At 37.9% G+C, this 22492-nt stretch overlaps 1 protein-coding gene across 1 annotated transcript; it reads right to left on the reverse strand.

Annotated features, from left to right (window-relative positions):
* Positions 1–45: 45 nt before the first annotated feature.
* Positions 46–20777, reverse strand: kcnh5a (potassium voltage-gated channel, subfamily H (eag-related), member 5a). The gene is made up of 12 exons (XM_024290606.2): positions 20456–20777; positions 18240–18363; positions 16737–16843; positions 16509–16637; positions 13390–13505; positions 12913–13305; positions 12620–12712; positions 9955–10384; positions 4834–5033; positions 4506–4758; positions 4242–4438; positions 46–2285 (listed from the first exon to the last, which is right to left on the reverse strand). The coding sequence occupies exons 1-12, from the start codon at positions 20526–20528 to the stop codon at positions 1344–1346; spliced, it is 3057 nt and encodes a 1018-aa protein (XP_024146374.1). The 5' UTR covers positions 20529–20777; the 3' UTR covers positions 46–1343.
* Positions 20778–22492: the final 1715 nt, after the last annotated feature.

Genomic DNA, 22492 nt, shown 5'->3' on the forward strand with positions numbered 1-22492 from the left:
CGCTCAGACTGTGGCTCTTTTCTGCCCTTACAAATCATCCAAAATGCATAAAAATGTGTTTTATCACATCTTTTTGTTGTTAAATATCTTTATTTTCTCCAAAGAAACTTCGAAAAGTGAAGTTACATTTGTTTCTGTGCATTTTAGTTAGGCTACCGATTACCAGTGAAGGGTCAATAGCCATATAATTATGATCTTCACATGCAGAAAACAAAAAAACTAAATAAATCATCTACAGAAATGAGACGAGCGTACAAAATAAATCTGTTCTCAAATATGGGGAGCTTTTCTGAAAAACAAGTAAAAAATAATTATCAATATATTAATTCAAATGAAAGTACAAATTAACTAGTGAAAGAGAGTACAAAGATGCATTAGTTAAATCCATTTGATTTATAATTAAACTTGTGACATGGGGAAAACAATAATTAAGCAAAATGAATTCAAAAGTTCTAGTATTTCCAGATACTTAAACAAAGTTTTAAACATGTTTACAGTCTTCATGGCAACAACAAGGCATTCGGATGATGCAGTAAAGCTACATGTCAGAGAACAGTTTTATTTAAGTATCTGGTTACAACATATTTCTGATTAAGTGACACGTAGGAACAAAAGGTGAGCGGGCTTCAGTCATTTGTTTTACAGCTGACGATTGGTTCAGATGCGTGCAGGACGGTTATAAGCAACATAAATCCAGACACATGCTGCCATCCTTACAGTTTGAACTATATGCAGCCACACAGAAAACAAATTCAGCAACAAATTATTGAAATAGTCTGTTACAAACAAATATACCTGAGGAAAGTACAGTAACTTTGCTGTAATTACCTGCTGAAATTTTGAGGAAAAGCAAATTTTGCACGAAAAAAAGACAAAACCCTGAATTAAATGATTCATTTTTACAGGTCTATCAATAAATGTTGATTTTTTAAAATTATTCTGTATTTATGTTATTATTATTTCTTATAGTCATTGTAACGTAAGAAGTTAATTTTCGTGGTCGGAGTCGTTTTTGGTGAAGATTTATTTCAGTAAGGCACAAATTATCACCTGATTTTTAAGATTTTCACAATAAAAGTAACAAAAATTAAAAGTTTGTTTCCTCTGGATGTAATTTCTTTTTCAAAAAGCATCAGATATGCTGTATTAGTTAGTAAAGTACCTTTTTTCGTGCAACATTTACTCATTTGTTTATTTGCTCTTTGTTTTCTTGAGTAAAGGTTGCATAGCTGACTTTGTTTATTTAAAAAAAATCCCTGTTTCTGCATGCAGACGAGTTTCCGCTGTGCCTTCTGTTCAGCAGGACATGCGGCGTGAAGAGTGGAAGATCTCAGATCGTAAGGTCAGTCTTCCATTTTGGGGGAAGACGTAACCCAGTCTTGACTTCTCATCCTTGCTCTGGCAGACACTGGAGGCAGGGAAAGTCTGCGTTTGGCCGTCAGCAGCCTGAGGATCTCGCTCACCTGCGACTCCAGGAGTGACAGGCGGCTGCTCAGTCTCCGAATGTCTCCCTTCAGCTCCAGTTTGGCTTCATGCAGCGACGCTTGGAGCAGAGTTTGTTCGGAGGCTGGCTGCATGAAGGCCTGTCTGATGGAGACCTCGGTGTAAACCCCCAGATTGTGCTCGAACGGACTCCTCTCTAGAGGACTCCTCTCCATCGGGCTCCTCTCAAAGGAGCTTCTTACGTCTCCTGCTCGGTCGATGCGCAGGTCGCTCTTGGTGATGCCGCTGTCACAGGAGTCCGTTTTGTGCATGAGACTCGTTTGGTCCCCCGCCTCTCCTGCAGCGCTCCCACCCTCCAGGCCCTCCTCTGTTTCCTGTTCGGAGGTCTGTGAAGCGTCCTGCTCCTCCTCCACAGAGGGATGTATTGCTTCTGCAGGAGCGGGCGCCTTAAACCTGGCCCAGCCTCGGGCGCCTCTGCCTCTCGCCGGAGCTCCACCCGCACTGCTCTGCTGACAGTGTCTGGGTCGAGACTCCACGGTCACCTGGATGCAGCTTTGCTTGGTCTTCTCAGGATGCTCGAAAGTCTGCTGAGCAGTTTTATCTTCCTCTGGAAGAGCGTCTGCCGGCTGGCAGGAGTCTACGTCTGAGGCGGGCTGATGCAGCGCCTCCATCTGGATGCAGTTGTGATCGAAGTGGGACTCCTCTGTAGTCTGAGTGTCTCTCTGCTGTCTGAACTTCTGGAAGAGTTTGCGAACAGGATGGTCTTCGGGGATGGAGAGCGCCACCTCGCTCTTCTGCCGCTCCTGTTCCCGCTTCACATCAGCGATCTTCCTGAAGATGACCTGCGAGACGCAGAGAACGCCATGAGGGCCGCAACTCGAAACAGTCAACCAGCTAAGCTTAAAGGGTCACCAAACAGGGAAGTTGAAGGCTGACTCCACCCACAGCCGAAATGTGAAAATCCACATGGGACTTCATGGTTTGACCTATAATGAAATTAAAGTGTAATATCTTGATTCAACAAGGAGGGGGCAGCACACAGACAATTTTTGACTATTTTTAAGAACTAAACAAGTTTATTTTAATTTGTCAAAAATTTGGCCGCAGACTGCACTTTAAAAATCCCATTTATAGAGGTCAAGAGACAAAAAAAGTAGATTTTGGGTTTGGTTGCCCTTTCATAAAACAGAGTTTTAAAAACATTTTAAAAATAACGTCACGTAATCATTCCAGCTAAACAAACAAAAAAAGGTATAAACCAAATGCAGTTCAATCTAGATTTGCCATCATTAGAATAAAAAGAAAAAAAAGTGTGGAATTAAAAGGGATGTAATTTATTTTGTGCATTTTACTATTTTGTTATTTTCTCACATGAAAGTAATATGCATAAAGAAATGCACAAAAACGATACTAAAATTATGCTATTTATTTAAAACTAAAATCTGGTTGATTTCTAAAAACTAACTGAAAAAGCTCTATATAATCTCTCTAAAGCTGCTTAAAGTTCCCCTATGAAGAATTTTTTACTAAAAAAACATTCCCAGTAGTGATTTCATTATGATTATGAATTTTTAACCAAGATTCTACAACCTAAATGTCTTAAAAAGACATTTTTCATGTTGATCTGAAGCCTCTGTTTCCAAAATCTCCTCTTAGGGGGCGTGGCTTTTGGAGCTGAGTAGCTCCGCCCCTGAACCCCCCTGTTTGATTATGAAAGCTCTGTGTCTCGCTAGCGTAAATCTTCACCACAGCTACATAAAAAATGTCCATCAATATCGATAATGTCCAGCCGTATGGTTCTGATCCGGATGTCAGCTCAGACGAGGAAGTGAAGATCTTCATGGACAGAACTTCCTCCAACATTAATTCACACAGAGTCTGTTTGTGACAGTTGATGATTTAAAAGGAGAAATATTCAGCAATTACAATTTCTTATCACATTTGTTCTCTTTCATAAGAAAAATGCCATACACTCAAAAATGTAATCAGAGAGGGACTTTTTTATGTTTTAGTTCCTCAATTACATCATTTTTTTTATCGTTTTAAACTCTAATAGAAGTCAAATAATCTCAAAATGGACTTTTAAATATCTTTTATTTTGGTTAGCTTGGTTAGATGCTTAATCGCTTCTGTTTGGTTGCATGGAGTATAACATTCAGAGCTGGACTTCAGTTGCAGGTCCATATCTCCATTCACACACTTTACAGAACCCATGATGGAAATGCTTTCTTCTTATGGAGACACATCTGCTTGAGCTGGAAAGATGGGAGTCCGATTTCATGGATGAAGCTTATTGGACCAAACCAACCATCGATAGAGGGGTGGGATAGTCCAACCCGTAATAACTTAATTTCTCCAGGAGTTTTTTTTTTTTTCTCAGTGATGATTTATTAATTTATTTTTTTTAAAGTTAAAGCAATCTTCTATTACATTTATAAGTTTCTCAGATTTTATAGCTTTTTTAGAAATATTTAAATTAGATGTTGCTAGGTTTTGTATTTTTAGAAACCTCGTGTGTGTGCTGCCTCCTACAGGTTGAATCAAGGTATTACAGTTGGATTTCATGATTGGTCAAACTATTTAAGTCTCACGTCATGATCTGCAGCTCCAGTAATGTTAACAATCCTGTTCTCCAGCCCCGCCCCTCTGACTGGATTTTCACATTTCAGATGTGGGTGGAGTCAGCCTCCAACTTCCCTGTTTGGTGATCCTTTAATGACTCAAATGCATTAAGTTCTGTGTTCCAATGATCAGATTTTCTGATCTCTTGGATTTGGGAGCACATGAAAACTTTGTACCCGTTTCCGTAGGTTGCAGGTCAGGATGAGGTTGCGGGAGAAGGAGTTGGCGAACGCCGTGTAGAAGTCCAGCACCCTCATCAGAGCTTCCCTCTTGATGACGTGGAGGTCGCAGTAAGTCAGCGCTCGCACGTTTGCGCAGGACCGAGCCAGCGTGGCCTCCCTCCAGAACACATCTCCAAACACATCCCCTTTACCTGGATGGGACCAAACATCACATTTCCTCCCCCGGCAGTGAAACAGGAAGAAAGGCCGCGAGCTCACCAAGGATGGCGATGACCTCGTCGTCCTGGATGACTTCCAGTGAGCCGGAGACGACGAAGCAGAGCGTGTCCACGCTCTCTCCAATGTGGAAGATGAGATCTCCAGGCGCGCAGTGCGTGGTCTGAAACTCCACGGCTAGGGAGCGCAGACAGCCGTCGCTCGCCAGACGAAAAGCAGGATGGTCGTTGAACACCTGCCTGTTCAGGTGGACACAAATGTCCGCACGCATGTCTTTGGGACAAATGGACAGAACCTGAAAGAGATTACTCAAGATTATCCACTTATTTAGATACAAAGTTTGTTCCAAAAGTTTGAGTGTCATCTTAACCCTGTCCGTGTCGATGCCTTTAGACATGGCCCAGGTGGAGACGATGAAGTCCATGACCCTCTCGCTCAGACCTTTGGGGACCTGGTAAAGCTTGAGGAAGTCGCGCACGTTGTTGAGCATCTCATGGTAGCGGTTGGTGTTGGTGTACATCTGCTGGAAGATGGTGGTGACGTTTCCAAAGATGGTGGCGTACAGCAGCGCTGCCAAAGAAGTCAAAGGAGGAAGTCAGGTAAAAAGGAGCTAAACTGTTGGGAAGAAAAACACCAGTGCTGATGAAAACGACCATTTTAATAGTCGACTAATCACTTAATATTTTTTCCAATTAGTCGACTAATCGGGTCAAAGAGGAAGTAAAACACACATCATTAGCTTAGAACTAGCAAAAAATTAGATATATAGCCTTACCTGCAATAATGCTAGTGGGAATGCTGTAAGCTGAATTTGGCCGCTTAAGACGCTGAAATTGATACGCTCAAGCTGATAACCAGCTAAAATATTATTTATATGCCAAATTAGCCAGGAAAAAAAAGAACAAAAAGCCTAAGTTAGCCAAAATAGCTAGCATGTAGCTGAAATATTTAATGGAATTTTCCATAATACAGCTAATGCTAACACTCGGTCAACCTAAACATACGTTGCTGAACATCTTGATAAACTCAAAGACATTCATTTTCCAAACTCTTTAAAGGAAATATTTTTAAAGTAATCATTTTTGGTCTAAAACATTGGCTCATACTTTCATCTTTTGTAATAAGCTGTAATGCTATAGTGTGATCGCCACCTAGTGGCCAAACTGAAACGTCCTCCAGGAGAAGCAGAACAATGTTTCCAATGTTAATGATCTGAACATTTTTGTTAGAACTTCTCCTTTAGAGAATCCGTGTAACACTGTATGATATTAACAATCTCATTATTTCAATGATACATTTACAGTATGTGAACTGTATTAGATTAATATAAATATATTCAAAACATAGTAGATTATTAATGTATTTCTTAGCAAATGTGTCTAAATGTGTAAACTCCAAATTGAATTGAATAAATAAATAAAAAAATCAGGATAAAATCGATCCAGGATCTTGTGAATCGAATCGTTTCTGGAAATTCTAATCGATACCCACCCCTAATTAAAGTCCCACTTCGATCACTTTTTTACCTTTTGGGAAAGCGTTTCCAGTGCTTTTTAATTACAATTATGCAGTTTTTAAAGGATATAGTTTCTGGAGAGCAGCAGGAATTGAGCTGTTGGTGCAGAGCAACCCCGTCCCCTCTTCCCCTCCCCGCTGCAGAGCAGACCAGGGAGCTTGTGGTCCGCCCAGTTTATTTTTTACGTCACTAATAAGCTCTAAATTTAATAAATTTTCTTAAATTCACAAAGTTTTTAATTCTTAGAAATGCTATTTTCTTTATACATGTCCTCCATCGTTGTGAAAGATGTTAAAACACAATTTTCCTTGGATTGAAAAAACAATTTTTGTAAGTTTTTCAAAGAGCAACAATAAAAACTAAGTTGTGCTTTATTTTTATTTTGTTTCAACTTTATTTTAAGTTTCTTTTGGAAGCTGTTAAATTCTATAATATAAAATACAAAAAAGATCACTTTTTATTAATTATTTTCAATTTTTATTTTTGGTATGTATTAATGCCCTTTATTTTTAAATGTATCTGCATTCTTTTTGTTACAAATTATTTTTTAATACCAGCTTAAATTTAGTAATTTTATTTACATTTTAATAATGAACTCTTTCCCATTTATTCTCCTTAAATCTCTTGTTTTACACTAAACCCTCAGCGTTCAGAGCCATGGTCACACAATCCATGTCTTTACTAACATTTTACCGGGACACTTCCAGAGTCGGAGTCTGCAGTGACCTCAAAGAGTCAGTCAGGATCTCGTGTTGTGAGGTTTCACAGAACTCACTCAAGGAGAAAATGTCTCCACAGCAGGATCACGGAAGTTACCGCGCACATCTAACGTGATGGCTCATTGTCCACTTATCTCCCTGCAGCCTGCAGGCAAATCTCCCCGCTCCGATCGCCCTCTCCTGCCACATAATTAGTGTATCTGTAGCAAAAGATTTATGGAGCCCAAATTCAAGCCGACACAGCAGTGCAACTGAGATGCAATCGTGGCATCATCACAGCAGCGTGCGTTTGCCTCCACAAACCTGTGAGCGAGGCACTTTCTGTGGAGTCGCTGCATCACTTTCCATGCTGCTTTGCATGAAAGACGCTGAAAATACAACCGATATAACTTCACCTTACAGAGAGACTGATCAAGTAGACTTCATTATGGAGGGGTGGCGTGAGTCGGTGTGTAGTGATGTTAACTGGGAAGTACATGCTGAGCAAACGACATTATTTAAGCTTCATACTGATCCAGTTTACAGTCAGGTCAAAGTGTGCATGCGAGCTGTAAAACTGCACGATCGGCTTCATAAAAGGAAAAAAAATCCACAACTTTTTTGTTTAAAGTTAAAAATATTTAAAATTCAATCTAGATCTTGTATTGAGAATATATTTTAAAAATACAAGGAAATAATTTAGGTTAAACTCAGTGAAAACCTTTTTTTTTCTTGGATGTGAGAGACACACAGGAGAGCTGAACATGTCACTTTGTGTTATGGAGTAAAGCCGCTCCTAAATCAGCATGGTAGTTCAGGCTGGAGCCGAAAGGGAAATGCAACGAGAGGAAAAGGAGCTCTTGAGGATTCATTAGGAGGTGAACATTTTTAAATAAAATCCCTAAAGAAAAATGCTTGTTTCTATGTACATTTTAACAGTAAAAATATCAGACTCTTGATCTTAAAAGACAAAAGGTCTAAAATTAATCATGTTTTTAACATGTTCTCGTGATGGAGGACATATCTACAGAAAATTAAATTGTATTTTGAGTATTTATTCATTTAAATCATTGTGAATCGGGAGCAGATTAAAAAAAATGCAGTTTGAAAAAAAATTTAATTTGTGACATAAAATAAAAAATAAGCTTCCTGCTCCAGAAGGGAAGGGGGGCGGGGTTTCTCCACACCAACAGCCCCACCCACAACTTGGAGGTGAATATCTAATGAACTGCTGCCGCTCTGCAGAAACTATGTCCTGGTGTTACATCCTGCTGCTGCTGTGCTCCACCTTTTCAACATCCCCTGCTATTCTGCTCACCTTGGGGTTGGACCTTGGTAGTCTTGATTTCTGGGCTTTGTTTATTTGTTTTCCTTTGGTAGTTTTGGTTAGGCAGCCTTTAGCAGAAAGCTGCTGACTCAGACGGTCGACATGGCTGGATCAGTAGTCTCCATGATTTATTTTAAGTTTGGCTCTAAGGCTCTAATTCCTTTTGGTTTGTCTTTTTGTTTGGACCAGCACACTAATTATTTCATTTTCATTTCAGGACACAGGATTTCTTTCATTTAATAAACTGTGTTCCTTTTATCATGTGAATGTTTAGTAAACAACGCTATGCTATGCTATGCTGTTTTTATTGTAATAGAGCTTTGAGTTTAGCAACATGCTAACATGCTAACTTTTTGGGGTAATATGTTTTCTACTGAGGTTTTTATAGACAAATTTAGAGTTTAGCTTCTATTTTAGCAACAGGCTAACATTTTTGGCTAATTTGGTTTATTGAGGAATTTTAGTCTATTTTAGAGTTTAGCTAGTACTTTAGTTAGTGCTAGCTTTTTTGACTAATTTGGCATCTACTGAGGTTTTTAATGCTAATTTGGAGTTTGGCTATCATTTTAGGAACATGCTAACATTTTTTTCTAATTTCTTATCTACTGGGGTTTTTATCGACTAATTTAGAGTTTTGCTTTTATTTTAGCAACAGGCTAACATTTCTGACTAATTTAGTTTACTGAGGAATTTTAATCTATTTTGGAGTTTAGCTAGTATTAAGGCAACATGCTAGCTTTTTTTTGGCTAATTTGGCATCTCTGTTTTTTGGGGGGCTAATTTGGAGTTTAGCTTCTATTTAAGCAACACGGTATATATTTTTTTGCCAAATTGGTAAGTACCAGGGATTTTAAAGCAATTTTACTACAAATTTACTAGAAATTTAGGTCAACTTCAGCGCTCTTTCATAGTTCTTTAATGCAATTCCCAGTCTTTTAGCAAAAATAGTATTTTGCAAATAGCTTTTGCATTTTCAGCAAATCTCTTCAACAATTAAAGTAAATTGCCTCATCATTTTCAGCCAATAGCTCCATCATCTTCAGCGACTACTTTCATCAAAAATCATTCACACTAGCATCATCGCAGGTGATGCAGCTCCTCTAGTTCTCATTGGTGTTTTGTTATCGTCTCGGGGCAGGTTTGCCCATTGGAGATGTAACAGAAGTTCTTGGATTTTGCCTAATAATTGTATCATACATAAATAAAAGACCACTAGGAACATTTAAAGTAAATCAACGACAGTCTAAGTCAGTTTTTAACACCTCTAATATTGGTGAAAACTTGCATGTCCAAACAGCTCAAGCCTAAATATATTTATCAAAGAAAACACAGCTGGATGTATTTAATATTTTGCGTTTCTCACCCTTCTTTAATGTACCACTTAGTGAAGCATCAAGTGAAGCAAGTGGATTTTACTTTTTAATGGATGAAGCAGACAAATGCCCTTAATGAACTGATCGATGATCAAAGTAATGAAAAGGATCAGTCAAGCACAATCAAATATTGACTCTGCTGACTTCTTCTTTGTTCATAATTTAGGCTTTAAATGAAATTCTAATTACTGATTTGTGTTTATAAAGAATGATCTGTTTTTCGATGGTTTTAATCCTATTGTTTTTATCATCATTCATTTGTTTTTAAGCTACGGTAACATCAATTTCACATCAAGTTCTATCTATCTATATTCTATTGTATTGTATTCTATGTTGTCTGCTCTGGAACACCAAAGGATTTTATCTTCTGCATGGTTTTGTTTGCACATTAAGAAAGCATCAATGTCATGATAATGTCTTCTCCGTGTATCGCTCTGCTGACAATCACTCATACCCAGAATAGAAATGTCGACCCCGCTGTGCTCTTATGTAATTTCAGATCTGCTGGATTTGTTTCCACTTCAGCTGCAGATCATTGGAAAGTGTGAGGAGTAAAGAAGACTTTTGGAGTACTTACAGCCCACCATCATCATGACCACGGAGAAGATCTTCTCTCCGTCTGTGGTTGGAGCGATGTTGCCAAACCCGATGGTGGTGAGACTTGTCATGGTGAAGTAGAGAGAAGAAATGTACAGGGTGTCTTTGCTGGGTCCGCCTTCCCACTGGCCCCGCCCACTGACATTGTATCGGTAAGGGGTTCCCATGCTCAGAGCCAGCTGGTACAGCCAGCTGTCCGTCTTGATGTTGTTGGTGGTTTCGTCGATCACCTCGTAGTCCCCGATGGTGTACCAGATGCAGGCGAGCCAGTGGGCCACCAGTCCAAAGACGCACACCAGCAGAACCAGGACGGCCGCTCCGTACTCCAGATAGTGATCCAGCTTCCGAGCCACTCGACCCAAACGCAGCAGGCGGATCACTTTCAGGGAGCTGAAGAGGCTGCTGAGGCCCTGCAGGTGGGGATAGGTCTATTCACTGTCTAAAAACCAAACGGCGACTTTCACGTCTTCAGAAGCAAAATTCTGTTTTAAATCCATTTGAAACCCAAACATCAGGAAAAACTTGGATGAACATGATTCTGGTTTATTTTCCCAAGAATTCTGCTCTGAGATGTTGATCACAGCAACGTCAATAAACATTGGAGAATTAGCTAAAAGAGTCTTTGGTGAACTGGAAGGAGAAAGAATCAGGATTTTGGAGGAAGTTCTGTCCATGAAGATCATCACTTCCTCGTCCAGCTGACATCCGGATCAGAACCATACGGCTGGACATTTTATACTGCTTGATATTTTTATGTTGCAGCGGTGAAGATTTATGCTAATGAGACACAGAGCTATCATAATCAGACAGGTGGGGGATCAGGGGCGGAGCTACTAAAAGCCACGCCCCCTCAGAGGAGGTTTTTAGAAACAGAGGCTTCAAATCAACATGAAAAATGGCTTTTTATGACATTTAGGTCGTGGGATTTTGGTTTGTAGCAACATAGTCATATTTTTATAATAAAAAATGGTCCTAGGAGGAATTTAGGGAGTTTAAATAATAACTTAGACATAACCAAAATAAGCTTGTTGAGTTTAGAGTGACTTCCTGTCAGAATTTCTTCTTAATCAAAAATAATTTCCTTTGGTGTTTTTTCCATTCAAGGTGATGCTTTTTGGTACTAGAATTTTTCACAAACTGCTGGTCTCCAAAAATTCTTCTACTTTATCTTCTTTTGGGTTTACAGACAATGAACACTCTCTGGAACCAACCGGCATCTTTTTTGGATAATTCAGCAGAAGACCACGTCAGGTTCCCTCATGTCTGACCAGAACAGACAACTACAGATCCCCAAAAGTGCTGCTTTGATGAGTCTTAGCATTTAAATGATCCAGTCAAAATATGAAAGCATTATATATATTGACGTTAAAGTGAAGCAAATACATTAGACTATAATGGCCAAAATCTTTAGGGAATGCTTCCAACGTTTTATTGAATCTGTGCCATGTAGTACTGAGACAGTAAAGTGCAGCTACAGCAAAGATTCTCCACTATTAAAGGGATTTTCCAGGAAGATTTGATGACATTTTTGCTCTTGTAAAATACCAAGCTGTGCCGGGCTGTACAGAGTCTGTCTATTCAGCACAGCTACAATGCAGCCAAAAACGTTAATTATTTCACTTGAAATGACCCCTAAAAACTGGGAAGTAGCTAAAAGATCAATAAGTAACCTGCTGAGTTTAGATGCAGATTTTCATCATAATTTGACAGAAATATGTTAATCTGTATTCAGACCGCCTTTGGAAACGCGGGTTCAAGCAGCCAATTCCAATGGAAAGTGTATGTAAAGGCACGCTTCAGGCATCATTCAACGCTCACATTCAAAGGTCGCTTACAAGTTTTGTTTTTGGGATCTAGTTAAGTTAAACCAGGTTGAGCTTCAGCGACTTGGATTTGGTGGAGACGTTTAGATGGCAACCCTTTAAATTAACAGAGATGCCAATCGTTAAAAAATTGAAATTAATAAGTGTAGTTTGTTCCAGGTCCAAGTCTTTCATACGTCGGAATAAAGCTGCGAAAGGAAAATCTGAAGCGAAATTTGCAAGATTTGGCACCAAGTCTCTTCCAACTGTAGGAGGCGGACAAGCTCTCGTAAACACTCGAAAAAAGTAAAGAGGTAGTCCCTCCCTGCTCATCCAGTGTGAACACCATGGGCTAAAACAAGGGCTGGGTTGATAAAATCGATCAATCAATTTGAATCAATTTAAGCTTAATAGATCAATAATTGATTCATAAAAATACAGATGTTTTTTATCACATAAGGCTAATGTCCGCTAGCTTGATGCTAAAGTATAATAGAATTTCCCAAAGGACTGCTAATGCTAGCACTTGGACGATGTAAAAAGTAACAATTAAAGTAACAATTTGTGGTCTAAAGTACAGTTTTTTGACATTTTTTGCTCATTCTTTGCTTATTCTTCTGGACAAAAGTGTACCTCTATAGCGCGATCGCCACCTAGTGTCCAAATTGAAACGTCCTCCAGAATTGAATCGATCCAGGATTTTGTGAATCGAATCGTTTCTTGAAATTATTATCGATACCCAGCCCTAGCTAAAACGTCATATTGCAAAATTGTTCGTGGCATTACAGCAATGAGAAGTCATGGGCTGAAACTCGCTGAAAATTTGTTTTCTGAGAGACTTACCGGGAGAACAGAGTCTTCAGCTCGAGTAGAATTCCTGTGAAAGTGGGAAAAATCCCGAAGATGACTCGCTGGTGAAGGATGCGGGGACGAATCCTGAAGGAAGAGCAAATGTTCAGAAAATAAGACATAAAGCTCAAAAAAATGTACAACATTCTATGGTAAAGGTGTTAAATAAATGAGCCGTTGTTGATCAGTGAAAGTACTGTTTTTCATAACTTTGGAATTCGGTTTTAGCGCTTTTGGACATTAAAACAACCGATTTAAAAAGTGATGATAAATAAACGCACCCTCACCTCTTCCACGTGTTCAAAGGCGTTGATGATGTCGTATGGCAGACAGGACAGCAGATCAATGACGAACCACGTCTTTAGGTAATTCATCCGGATCTGCTTGGCGTCTGAGATGACCTCCCCAGCCGGACCCACAAAGGTGGTGTGAAAGTTGAGGACAATGTCGACCAGGAAGATCACATCCACCACGCTGTCCACCACCAGCCACGCCAGGTTGTTCTGCTTGGTCCTGAAGGAGACGTTATATGGCACCATGATGGCGGTGTAGAAGGTCAGGATGAGGATGATCCAGTCCCAGGTGGTCTTGAAGGTGCAGTAGTGGAGAATGATGTGTGGGGGGGTCTTGGGGGCCTCCTGCTTGTACTGTGGGAGAATATCCGATCCCAACTGGAGAGCCTTTAGAGAGAGAAGATTTTCCCGCTTCAGAACCATCTTTATTCAACTCTTTTAGGAAACGCTTGCTCAGTCGGACCTGCCCACCTCAGCCAGTCTGGACGGCTTGTGGCTGACCGCGGTCTTGTTCAGCGGGGCCAGCTGCTGCACCAGATTACGATTGTTGGTCAGAGCCCTGGTGAGCCTGGCGAACTTTGTCCATCCTGTCCAACAACATGTATCGTTTTCAAATTTAAGGTCAGAAAAAGTTGAGCAGAATAGTAGAACAGTAGATTCCATTTAAAATCTGAGGCTCCACAGATCTCAAAAGAGTTCAATAAATGGCCGAAAATACCAAGTATTTTTTAAAAGATGCAGATGATATCCTTAAAAGGGAAAATTAATTAAGACTGAAGCTCTTCAACCTGAAAAATAGAGCAAAACAATGCTAAATCATTAGAAAAAAATGTTTCTTGATGTCCAAGAAAGCTTTGAGGTGTGAAAATCCTTTTTGAGTTTTGATATGGATGTGTGGCATTTTTCTTTTGAAAGAGAACAAATATGATAAGAAATCATTTCGTTTTTGCATTTCCAAGTATTTCTTCTTTTAAATCTGTCAAATAAACTGTCACAGACAGACGCTGTTTGAACGAATTATTTTCTTTACATCACAACAGCTCTGCTGCACATGCACTAAACCCTCATCTGACCCGCTAGTGTGTCTAGCTCAGGTGCCACGCCCCCTCAGAGGAGATTTTAGAAACAGAGGTTTCAGATCAACATGAAAAATTGCTTTTTAAGACATTTATGTTGTGGGGTTTTAGTTAAAAACTTCATAATCATAATTAAAACACTACCAGGAATGTTTGTTTTTTATAAAAAAAAATTGTCATTGGGGAACTTTTAAGTTTACAATCTGCAGAGCAGAATAGCTTAACATGAAGTGTAGAAATCTCTGTATGTCAGGGACAGTTTAGATCATCTCAAACAACACTCCATCACTCATGGGCATGTTGGTGTCGATGACATCACTAAATGAATCAGAAACACCAAACCTCTGTAAGTAAGCACAGACCGTCTGAAAAATGACAATTAAAGCTCTGTCATGCAGAAAGGGAGCCGTTTTTAAATGCGGTCCAGAAGTGTCACTGGTTCCTGTGGGACGAGACTCATTTCAGATGGACTGTTTCAAAGTGGGACAGTGCTCTGTGCTCAGACAAGTCCAAATGTGATGTTCTCGTCGGTAATCACGGATGCAATGTCCACCGGGCTAAAGGGGTGGAAAATTAAACTTCTAGGTGTTTGCAGCGTTTGGTTCCAAGTAGGGCTGCCACGGTTAGTCGACTAATCGACGACTAATCGACTACTAAAAAAGTCAACGACTAATTTATTTGTCGATTAGTCGTGACTTTATATTATATGGAGTCGGAGTGTCGTAAAATTGAAAGTTATGACATTCTGCTAGCTTTTTAGACTATTTTGACATTTATTAAGGTTTTTTTAGGCTATTTTGGAATTTAGCGAATATTTCAGCTACATGCTAGCTATTTTGGCTAATTCAGGATTTGTACAGTATTGGCTATTTTGGAGTTTAGCTAATATTTCAGCAACATGCTAGCTGTTTTGGCTAATTTAGAAAAAAATTCTGTTTTTTAGGCTATTTTGGAGTTTAGATAATATTTCAGCTACATGCTAGCTGTTTTGGCTAATTTAGAAAATTTTTCTGTTTTTTTGGCTATTTTGGAGTTTAGCTAATATTTCAGCTACATGCTAGCTATTTTTGCTAATTCGGGATTTGTACAGTTGTATTGGCTATTTTGGAGTTTAGCTAATATTTCAGCAACATGCTAGCTGTTTTGGCTAATTTAGAAAAAAATTCTGTTTTTTAGGCTATTTTGAAGTTTAGCTAATATTTCAGCTACATGCTAGCTGTTTTGGCTAATTTAGGAAAATTTCTGTTTTTTTGGCTATTTTGGAGTTTAGCTAGTATTTCAGCTAGATGCTAGCTTTTTTGGCTAATTCTGGATTTTTACAGTTTTATTGGCTATTTTGGAGTTTAGCTAATATTGCAGCTACATCCTTGCTATTTTGGCTAATTTTGGAATTTTTCTGTTTTTTTTTTTTTTTTTGTGTGTGGCTATTTTGGAGTTTAGCTTTTCAGCTACATGCTAGCTATTTTGGCTAATTCTGGATTTTTACAGTTGTATTGGCTATTTTGGAGTTTAGCCAATATTTCAGCTACATGCTAGCTGTGTTGGCTTAGTTGTTTTTTCAGTTTTTTAGGCTAATTTGGCATTTAACTAACATTTTAGCTGGCTTTTAGCTTCAGTGATTTCAGATATCGATGTCAGCATCTTCGGCTATCAGCACTAGGATCTTCAGCAGCCAAATTCAGCTTACAGCTTATATATCTAGTTTTTAGTTAGTTCAAAGCTATTGATGGCTAAGATGTGTGCTTTAATTCAGTTTGTGCATGACCCGATTAGTCAACTAAGAGACATTAGTGTAAATGGTACAGGCAGCTGGAAATATCAATACTTGAAAGTTTCAGAACAACAACGGCTCCTCTTTAGATGATGTCTGTTCCAGAAAGCTCTTCTGAGAAGAAGGGAGGATGGTAACTATGCTCCTGTTTCAGTCATTCTAAGACCTTCAGCAAAAAGGCACAAATGTAGTGGAGAAAAGTTCTGACATTTTGTGTGGTTTAACATTAAATCTTTTAGGATTAAAGCAATTTCTTGAGCGATATGTGTCTTTTGCAAACATTAAGGTTTTTGAGACTAAAATATCATCACTTTATGATCAGACATTTAGTAGGGACATGTCAAATCAGCCACTGCAACACATATTTATTCTATTTGAGCAACTCAATGCCAGAATCATCTTTTTGGTGCTTTTTTGTCTTTTTTAAAGACCTGTTCTTTTTTGCAGACTGTTCTGCCTTTCTGCTGAACATCCTTGAAGACTCTCGGTGGGTTCTTGAACCCTCTGGGGACACGACGTGCCTAAGACCCTCAGAAAGGTGTGCACTGAACTGAAAACGCGACACCTGGACAGTTCTGCTTTACACAGCAGAAGGAAACGCCTGCTAAACCATGTGCACTCGAGCTTTGGCCGCGCTCCCCCTCCACTGTCTTTACATCAAATTATTCAGCTATTTTTAGATCGACCCTGATGTTCCAGAGTAAAACATTGTGTAATAGTTCATGATGAAGTTCTTTTTTTACCTCTAGCTGATTCGTCTTCAATGGGCTGCTTGAAAAGTGTGATGTCTCTGAAGGTGCAGAGAAAAAGCACCACCTTGTCGTTCTCATTTCTGATGGGAGCGATCTGCATGTAAAGCCATATTGGTTTTCCTGTAGGACACAAACAGAACATGACTTATGTTGTGAGGATGGCAAACGGAAAGGGGAGAGAATAATATTTGCAATTGATTGATTAGAAGTCAGACTTACTGTTCTTTGTGTAGAGAAGCACCTCGTAAAAGTTGGACTCGTAGTTGTCAAAAGTTTGTCGGATTTTATCGATGGTCTTTTTATCGGTCAAGTCGCCAAACATGAAGCTGCAAGACAAAAACAAGATTCACCCATTCACCCATAGACACACACTCCACCTCCAAATATTTCAATAAAAAGCATTCCTATTTTCACAATTACTCCATAAAATACCCCGAGAAACAACAAATACCCCTTACTACAACAACTAAATTTAGCCTTGTGTGCAGTTAAAACACACGCGGCCAACATGCAGCGATGTGAATCTTGGCTGCAACTTTTATGTGTGTCCAACATGAATTTCCTTCAGTTTTTGTGCTGATCGCACTTAAAATACACGTGAATAACATCAAGCAAAATAGAACCCGTTAGAATAATATCTGAAGAATTATCCAAATCTATATTCAGATTTGTGAAGGATCTAAGACAGAAAATGAAAATACAGTTCAGCAGGACATTCATAAAATAATTATTGTACATTTTTCTGTTGAAATTGGTACGGTTATCTTTTATTATGAACGTAAAATTGTGTTAAACACCGTTCAGCTTTGTCGTTCTAAACCCGAACACCGGAAGTCACTATTCGCATTTTCGGCCATTTTGTCTGACATCACCATGAGTTTACACCTGGCCAAAGGAATTGTGCTTTATTCATTTCATAAAGTGAAACATTCTCTTTTAACTCATCTAAGAATAGTTAACTCAGATGAAAATTGTGATTTTTTTGTGTTTTTAACACGTTCTTGAAGCAGTTTATCAGCATAATGATTATTTTAATTTAAAATAAAATTTGCATTTATGATCATTTCTTTAAATCATTGTGAAACAGGAACATACAAAAAAATGCTGTTTGAAAAAATTATAATTGTATGAACTACAATCGGCGGGCCACAAGCTCCCTGCTTCTCTCCATTCTGATTCATCCACTTGCAGACAAATAGATCCATGAACGTCTTTGTTTTCCTGGTCTGAGCTGGAATCTGAATCCAAACTGTACGTCGGGGAAGCTCCAACATTGCTCGCCATTTTTGTTGCACCGCTAATGTTAGCTTGGAGTCATGAGAGGCTGTAAGCTAGCAGGAAGAATCTAAACAAAAGCATGATGGGAAATGAGCACAGACTTTACTCCACACCAACAACTCAGAGGTGAATTTCTAATGAACTCCTGCAGAAACTGTGTCCAAGAGATTTTTTTTTATTATTTTGGCTAAAAACAGTTTAAAAATAGATATTAGAGTGGAACTATAAAGTTGACAGAATTTGAAATAATTTTTCTTTAACCTAAATAGGAGATTTCTAAACTCTTTGGCTCTGATTTATTATGTAAAACAATCTGCGCAATCAAGCTTCAATAAAAGAGTCTTGATGCAAAATGAATGTGCCACTGGACCATGCGAAGAAAAGCATCCGCTGCACCTTCACATCTTCACATTCAGCCTCATCGTGGCACAGATGGCCTCTTACTTGCACGTGCTGCTCTTGTGCATGACCTCAGCTCTGTGGTATCCGGACAGCTTGCAGAATCCATCATTGCTGTATACGACCGGCCACTCCACAATCTGTGCATTCCCCAACAGGAAACTGGTTTCTGCGAGCAGAGACACGGGAAGGGTGACTCCACCGGCCGCTCGTCTTTACGGAGAAGAGTGACTCTTTCACAAACCAGTTGAAACGTCTGCGTTCCTCACAAGTCGGTAAAATGAAAAATCACAATAAAAAAAAAATCCTGACCATCAATACGCTTATTGCCACATCGAACTGAGGCATCAAGCCAAGTCATCACTATTTAGAGCAACTCGACACTGGATTGTCCGCCTCTAATGCAAATTAAATATTGATGGGGAGCTGAAAAGTTCCTCAGCTTTACGAGATTTAAGACACAGCAGACAGCGTGGAGGGGTAAAAGTAAAGATATTTCATTTGACTACAACTGGACATAACATTAAAGGCATTAATGGTTCTGAAAAGTAGCACTGACAAATTGTCTGCTTTCTTTTCTGCGTTAAGTGAATTTTGTTTTTTGTGCATAGAATATTCACTTAAAAAAACTTCCAGGTCATTTAATATTTGAACTTTTATTTACTTATTTATTGCAATTTATGTATTCTTCTTTCGCTCCTTGTGCAAAATTTACCCCCTAAAAAAGAGAAATTCACATTTGAAGACATTTATGCTCAAGGAGGAGATAAAAATCATGAAGTGTAATGATCAAAAACTGCATTAACTTTCAATCATCCAATCGTTAAAGGTATGGAAAAGCATGTTCTCATATTTACTGTCTGAGTGCTGCACTAAAAAAATCCATAATCTCTTCTACTATGTTGTTTACTTTGCACATGAACTTAACAGCTTCATCCTCTAAAAATATAATTTTAGAGGTTTTTATGCAACAACTTGGTCTAAACTTAATGAGTGTATGACATTCCTCTCCAGAATAGCTGAAAATATTTATTTTGACCGTCAAAGTACTCTTGAAATGTTGCTGCTTTACATAAGTTGTAAAGGATGAGGGAGTCTCCTGCATCAAAATAATTCTAGTCTTCTTTATCTACTCCAGAATGCAGTGATTGAAATCTTCATCATCGTCAAAGAAGAGCTGGAAGAAGATGAGGATGTTGGCGTTTGGACTAATCTACTGATACTTTCATCTGCACCATAATCATACACTTAAAATAATCCAAAATGTGTGTTTTTTTTACCTGGAAGGACACAGATTTTTAACAAAAATCCAAAAAATGTCCTTTGAGTGAAACAAAATAAAGATGTGGATAATCCCACGCATACTAACTTTATGCTGATTTGAGTGAATTAAAAATATTACATTAACAAAGAAAGGAATAGAGCCAGCCCTGATGTACAGAAGACTTTAGCTGCCAACCTATGAAAACTACAGATGAATTATTTTAAACACTTTAAAAATTGTCATATTAAATTTACAACATTATATTTTTCACATTCCACTTTGTGTTTAAAATATACTTTTTGCGCATTATTAAACTATTGCGATTTCTTTAGAGGAAGGATCTGTTTCAATTTTGCAACATTTCTGTATAATCCAAACAGGGCCTTTAATAAGGTGATATCGTACTCTTAAATAATTGGTTTAAGTAATGCTGATTCTGTTTGTGGCTTTTTCTAGTGTCAATGCCTTAAGGAACAAATTGAAATTGAATATGTAAAATATTACTGTTGAAGCTGGAAACAAAATATTTCAATAAAATGATCTTTAAAAGCATTTATTTTTTCCCCTAATTTCAAAAACACGTATTAAATGAATAATAATAATAAAAAAAGCTAAAGCTTGTAGTCCACACACGAGTAAATGTTCATTCAACAAGATTAATTTGTTTTTTAAACTTTTAGATCGTGTTCAACAATTAAAGAGTTCAGGTACTATTAGAGCTTTTTAATCCAACAAGATAAAAGTAATTTTTAAAAACTATATTAAAACAAACTAAACATATACATAATATAACATTTGTGCAGATTTAAAAATAGTTTTACCCTCATACAACAACAAAAACAATGACATTTATTTACATGTTTGTTTGTTTTACAAAAAAAACATTTAATTAAGCTATATTAAAGCAAATTAAGCTCTAATTTAAACTAAAATCACACAACTATAAATAATAAAACAAAACATCTGTTGATAATAATTGAATGGGATGTTTGTTCACCGCTGGAGCGCCGGACGATGTTCTCCAGGAAGGTGTTCTGCGGAGCCACCAGTCCTCTCTTCCCTCCATGCATGGTGTGGGCTCCCGGGCAGACTGGGAGCGGAGCGCTGCTGCGGTGCGTCCGGAGTTGGCTCTCTTTATGCAGGCAGCGGCGTGCAGCGCAGCAGGCAGGCTGCAGGGAGAGCCAACTCCGGAAACGGAGTGTCAAAATAAAAGCCTCAGCGCCAGTCAAAAGGCTTTTGTTTGTTTATTGATTAAGCTGGTGGAGGCCTGAATCCAATTTAAAAACAAAAAGACACTTCAGCCCTTTAAGTGTGTGTATATATATATATATATATTAATATATGCTAGTTTTTGATTAAACTAATTTAATTTCAAACATAAAGGTATTTTTGATTTGCTTCACTATACTAGACTAGAAAATACTAGAAACAACGAATAGAATAGAATAGAATAGAATAGAATAGAATAGAATAGAATAGAATAGAATAGAATAGAATAGAATAGAATAGAATAGAATAGAATAAAGTATGCAGTATTCTTGGTTAGTGTAAAAATCTGATCACCTGATAACATTATATTGACATATCTGGTTATTCCCGTTGAAAAGCACTCTCTATGGAGCTAAATTGAGGGCAATATTATTTGAAAAGCAAATAATTGAAAAGCAAATAAAAAAAAAGAAAAGAATAAAAAAAAATTTTGGTGTTTGGCCAAAAAAAAAGTAAAATGTCCAAACTTTTTTACCATTCTAAAATAAACATATTTATTTTTAGCTTCAAATATTCTATTTTTAGGTGTCAGAACTCAAAATCTCAATTTCAAAACGTTTTTTAGCTTTTAGCCACAGCGGGGCCAAAAGTTTTGAAAATGAAAGTTTCAGATTCAACAACGAAAAAAAAAGAGTTGAAAGTGAAAAAAAAATTGAAACTAAAAAAAATTAAATTGAAATTTTGAGTTTTGTAACCTAAAAAACCAGAGCATTTGACGCTGAAAATAATAAAGTTTATTTTTGAATAGCGAAAAGTTTTACTTTTTTTCCCTAAACATCATTTTTTTAAATGAGTTTTATTTGGGTTTCAAATAATATTGTCCCCAATTTAGCTCCATACACTCAGTAAAATTATCATTGATGTTACACTGATACTACAAAAGCTGAAGATTACCGAGCTGTTCAAAATGCTTCTGCCAGTGTTCAGAACCAGCAAAATTGATCATTACTGTTCACAAATCCTTGTTAACTATAGAATTGATTTAAAATTGATCGTTTATAGATCACTAAATAGTGTGTGACACAAATACTTGTCAGATTTTCAGTACATGTGGTACACTAACTCAGCAGACCTCTGGGATCCGAGGGAAACAGTCACCTGATAGACATTCTAAACTGAGATTCCTGATGAGCTGAGATGCTCTCCAACTGTATCCTTACCTAATTCCAAACCTATAATGTTGATCTTTTCTGCTGTGTTTCATGTATTTTCATTTAATCTAAATTCCTGTTTTTTTTCCTCTTAAGAACCAAGAAAGTAGACCACATCAGTCCAGTTCTGAGGTCTTTACACTGGTTACCTGTCTGCCAGAGGATACGCTTTAAATTTCTGTTACTGGTTTATAAAGCTTTGAATGGTTTAGAACCAAAATACATGACTGACCTTTTGACCCAGTATACCAGCCACACCTCTCCGGTCATCTGGATCCGACCTTTTATCAGTTCCTGAGTCAGAACTAAACATGGAAAAATTGCATTCAGCTTCTATGCTCCACAGATCTGGAACTGACAAAAACTTTTAGATCAGCTGAAATACTCAGATTTTTAAATGAGGTTTAAAGACTCACCTGTTGTCATTTGATTCGTACGTATTCAAAGTTTACATCCACATTGTTACTTTAAACTTACATTAAATTCAGTTCTTTTTAAGGTTCTTTAAATTCTTATTTTAATGATCGCTTGTTTAATATTTCTTCTGAATGTTTCTTTTATTGTTTTATGTAAAGTTCTTTGAACTGTCTTTGTACACGAAATGTGCTATAGGT

This window comes from Oryzias melastigma, linkage group LG24, assembly GCF_002922805.2.
Source record: "Oryzias melastigma strain HK-1 linkage group LG24, ASM292280v2, whole genome shotgun sequence".
Classification (NCBI taxonomy): domain Eukaryota; kingdom Metazoa; phylum Chordata; class Actinopteri; order Beloniformes; family Adrianichthyidae; genus Oryzias; species Oryzias melastigma.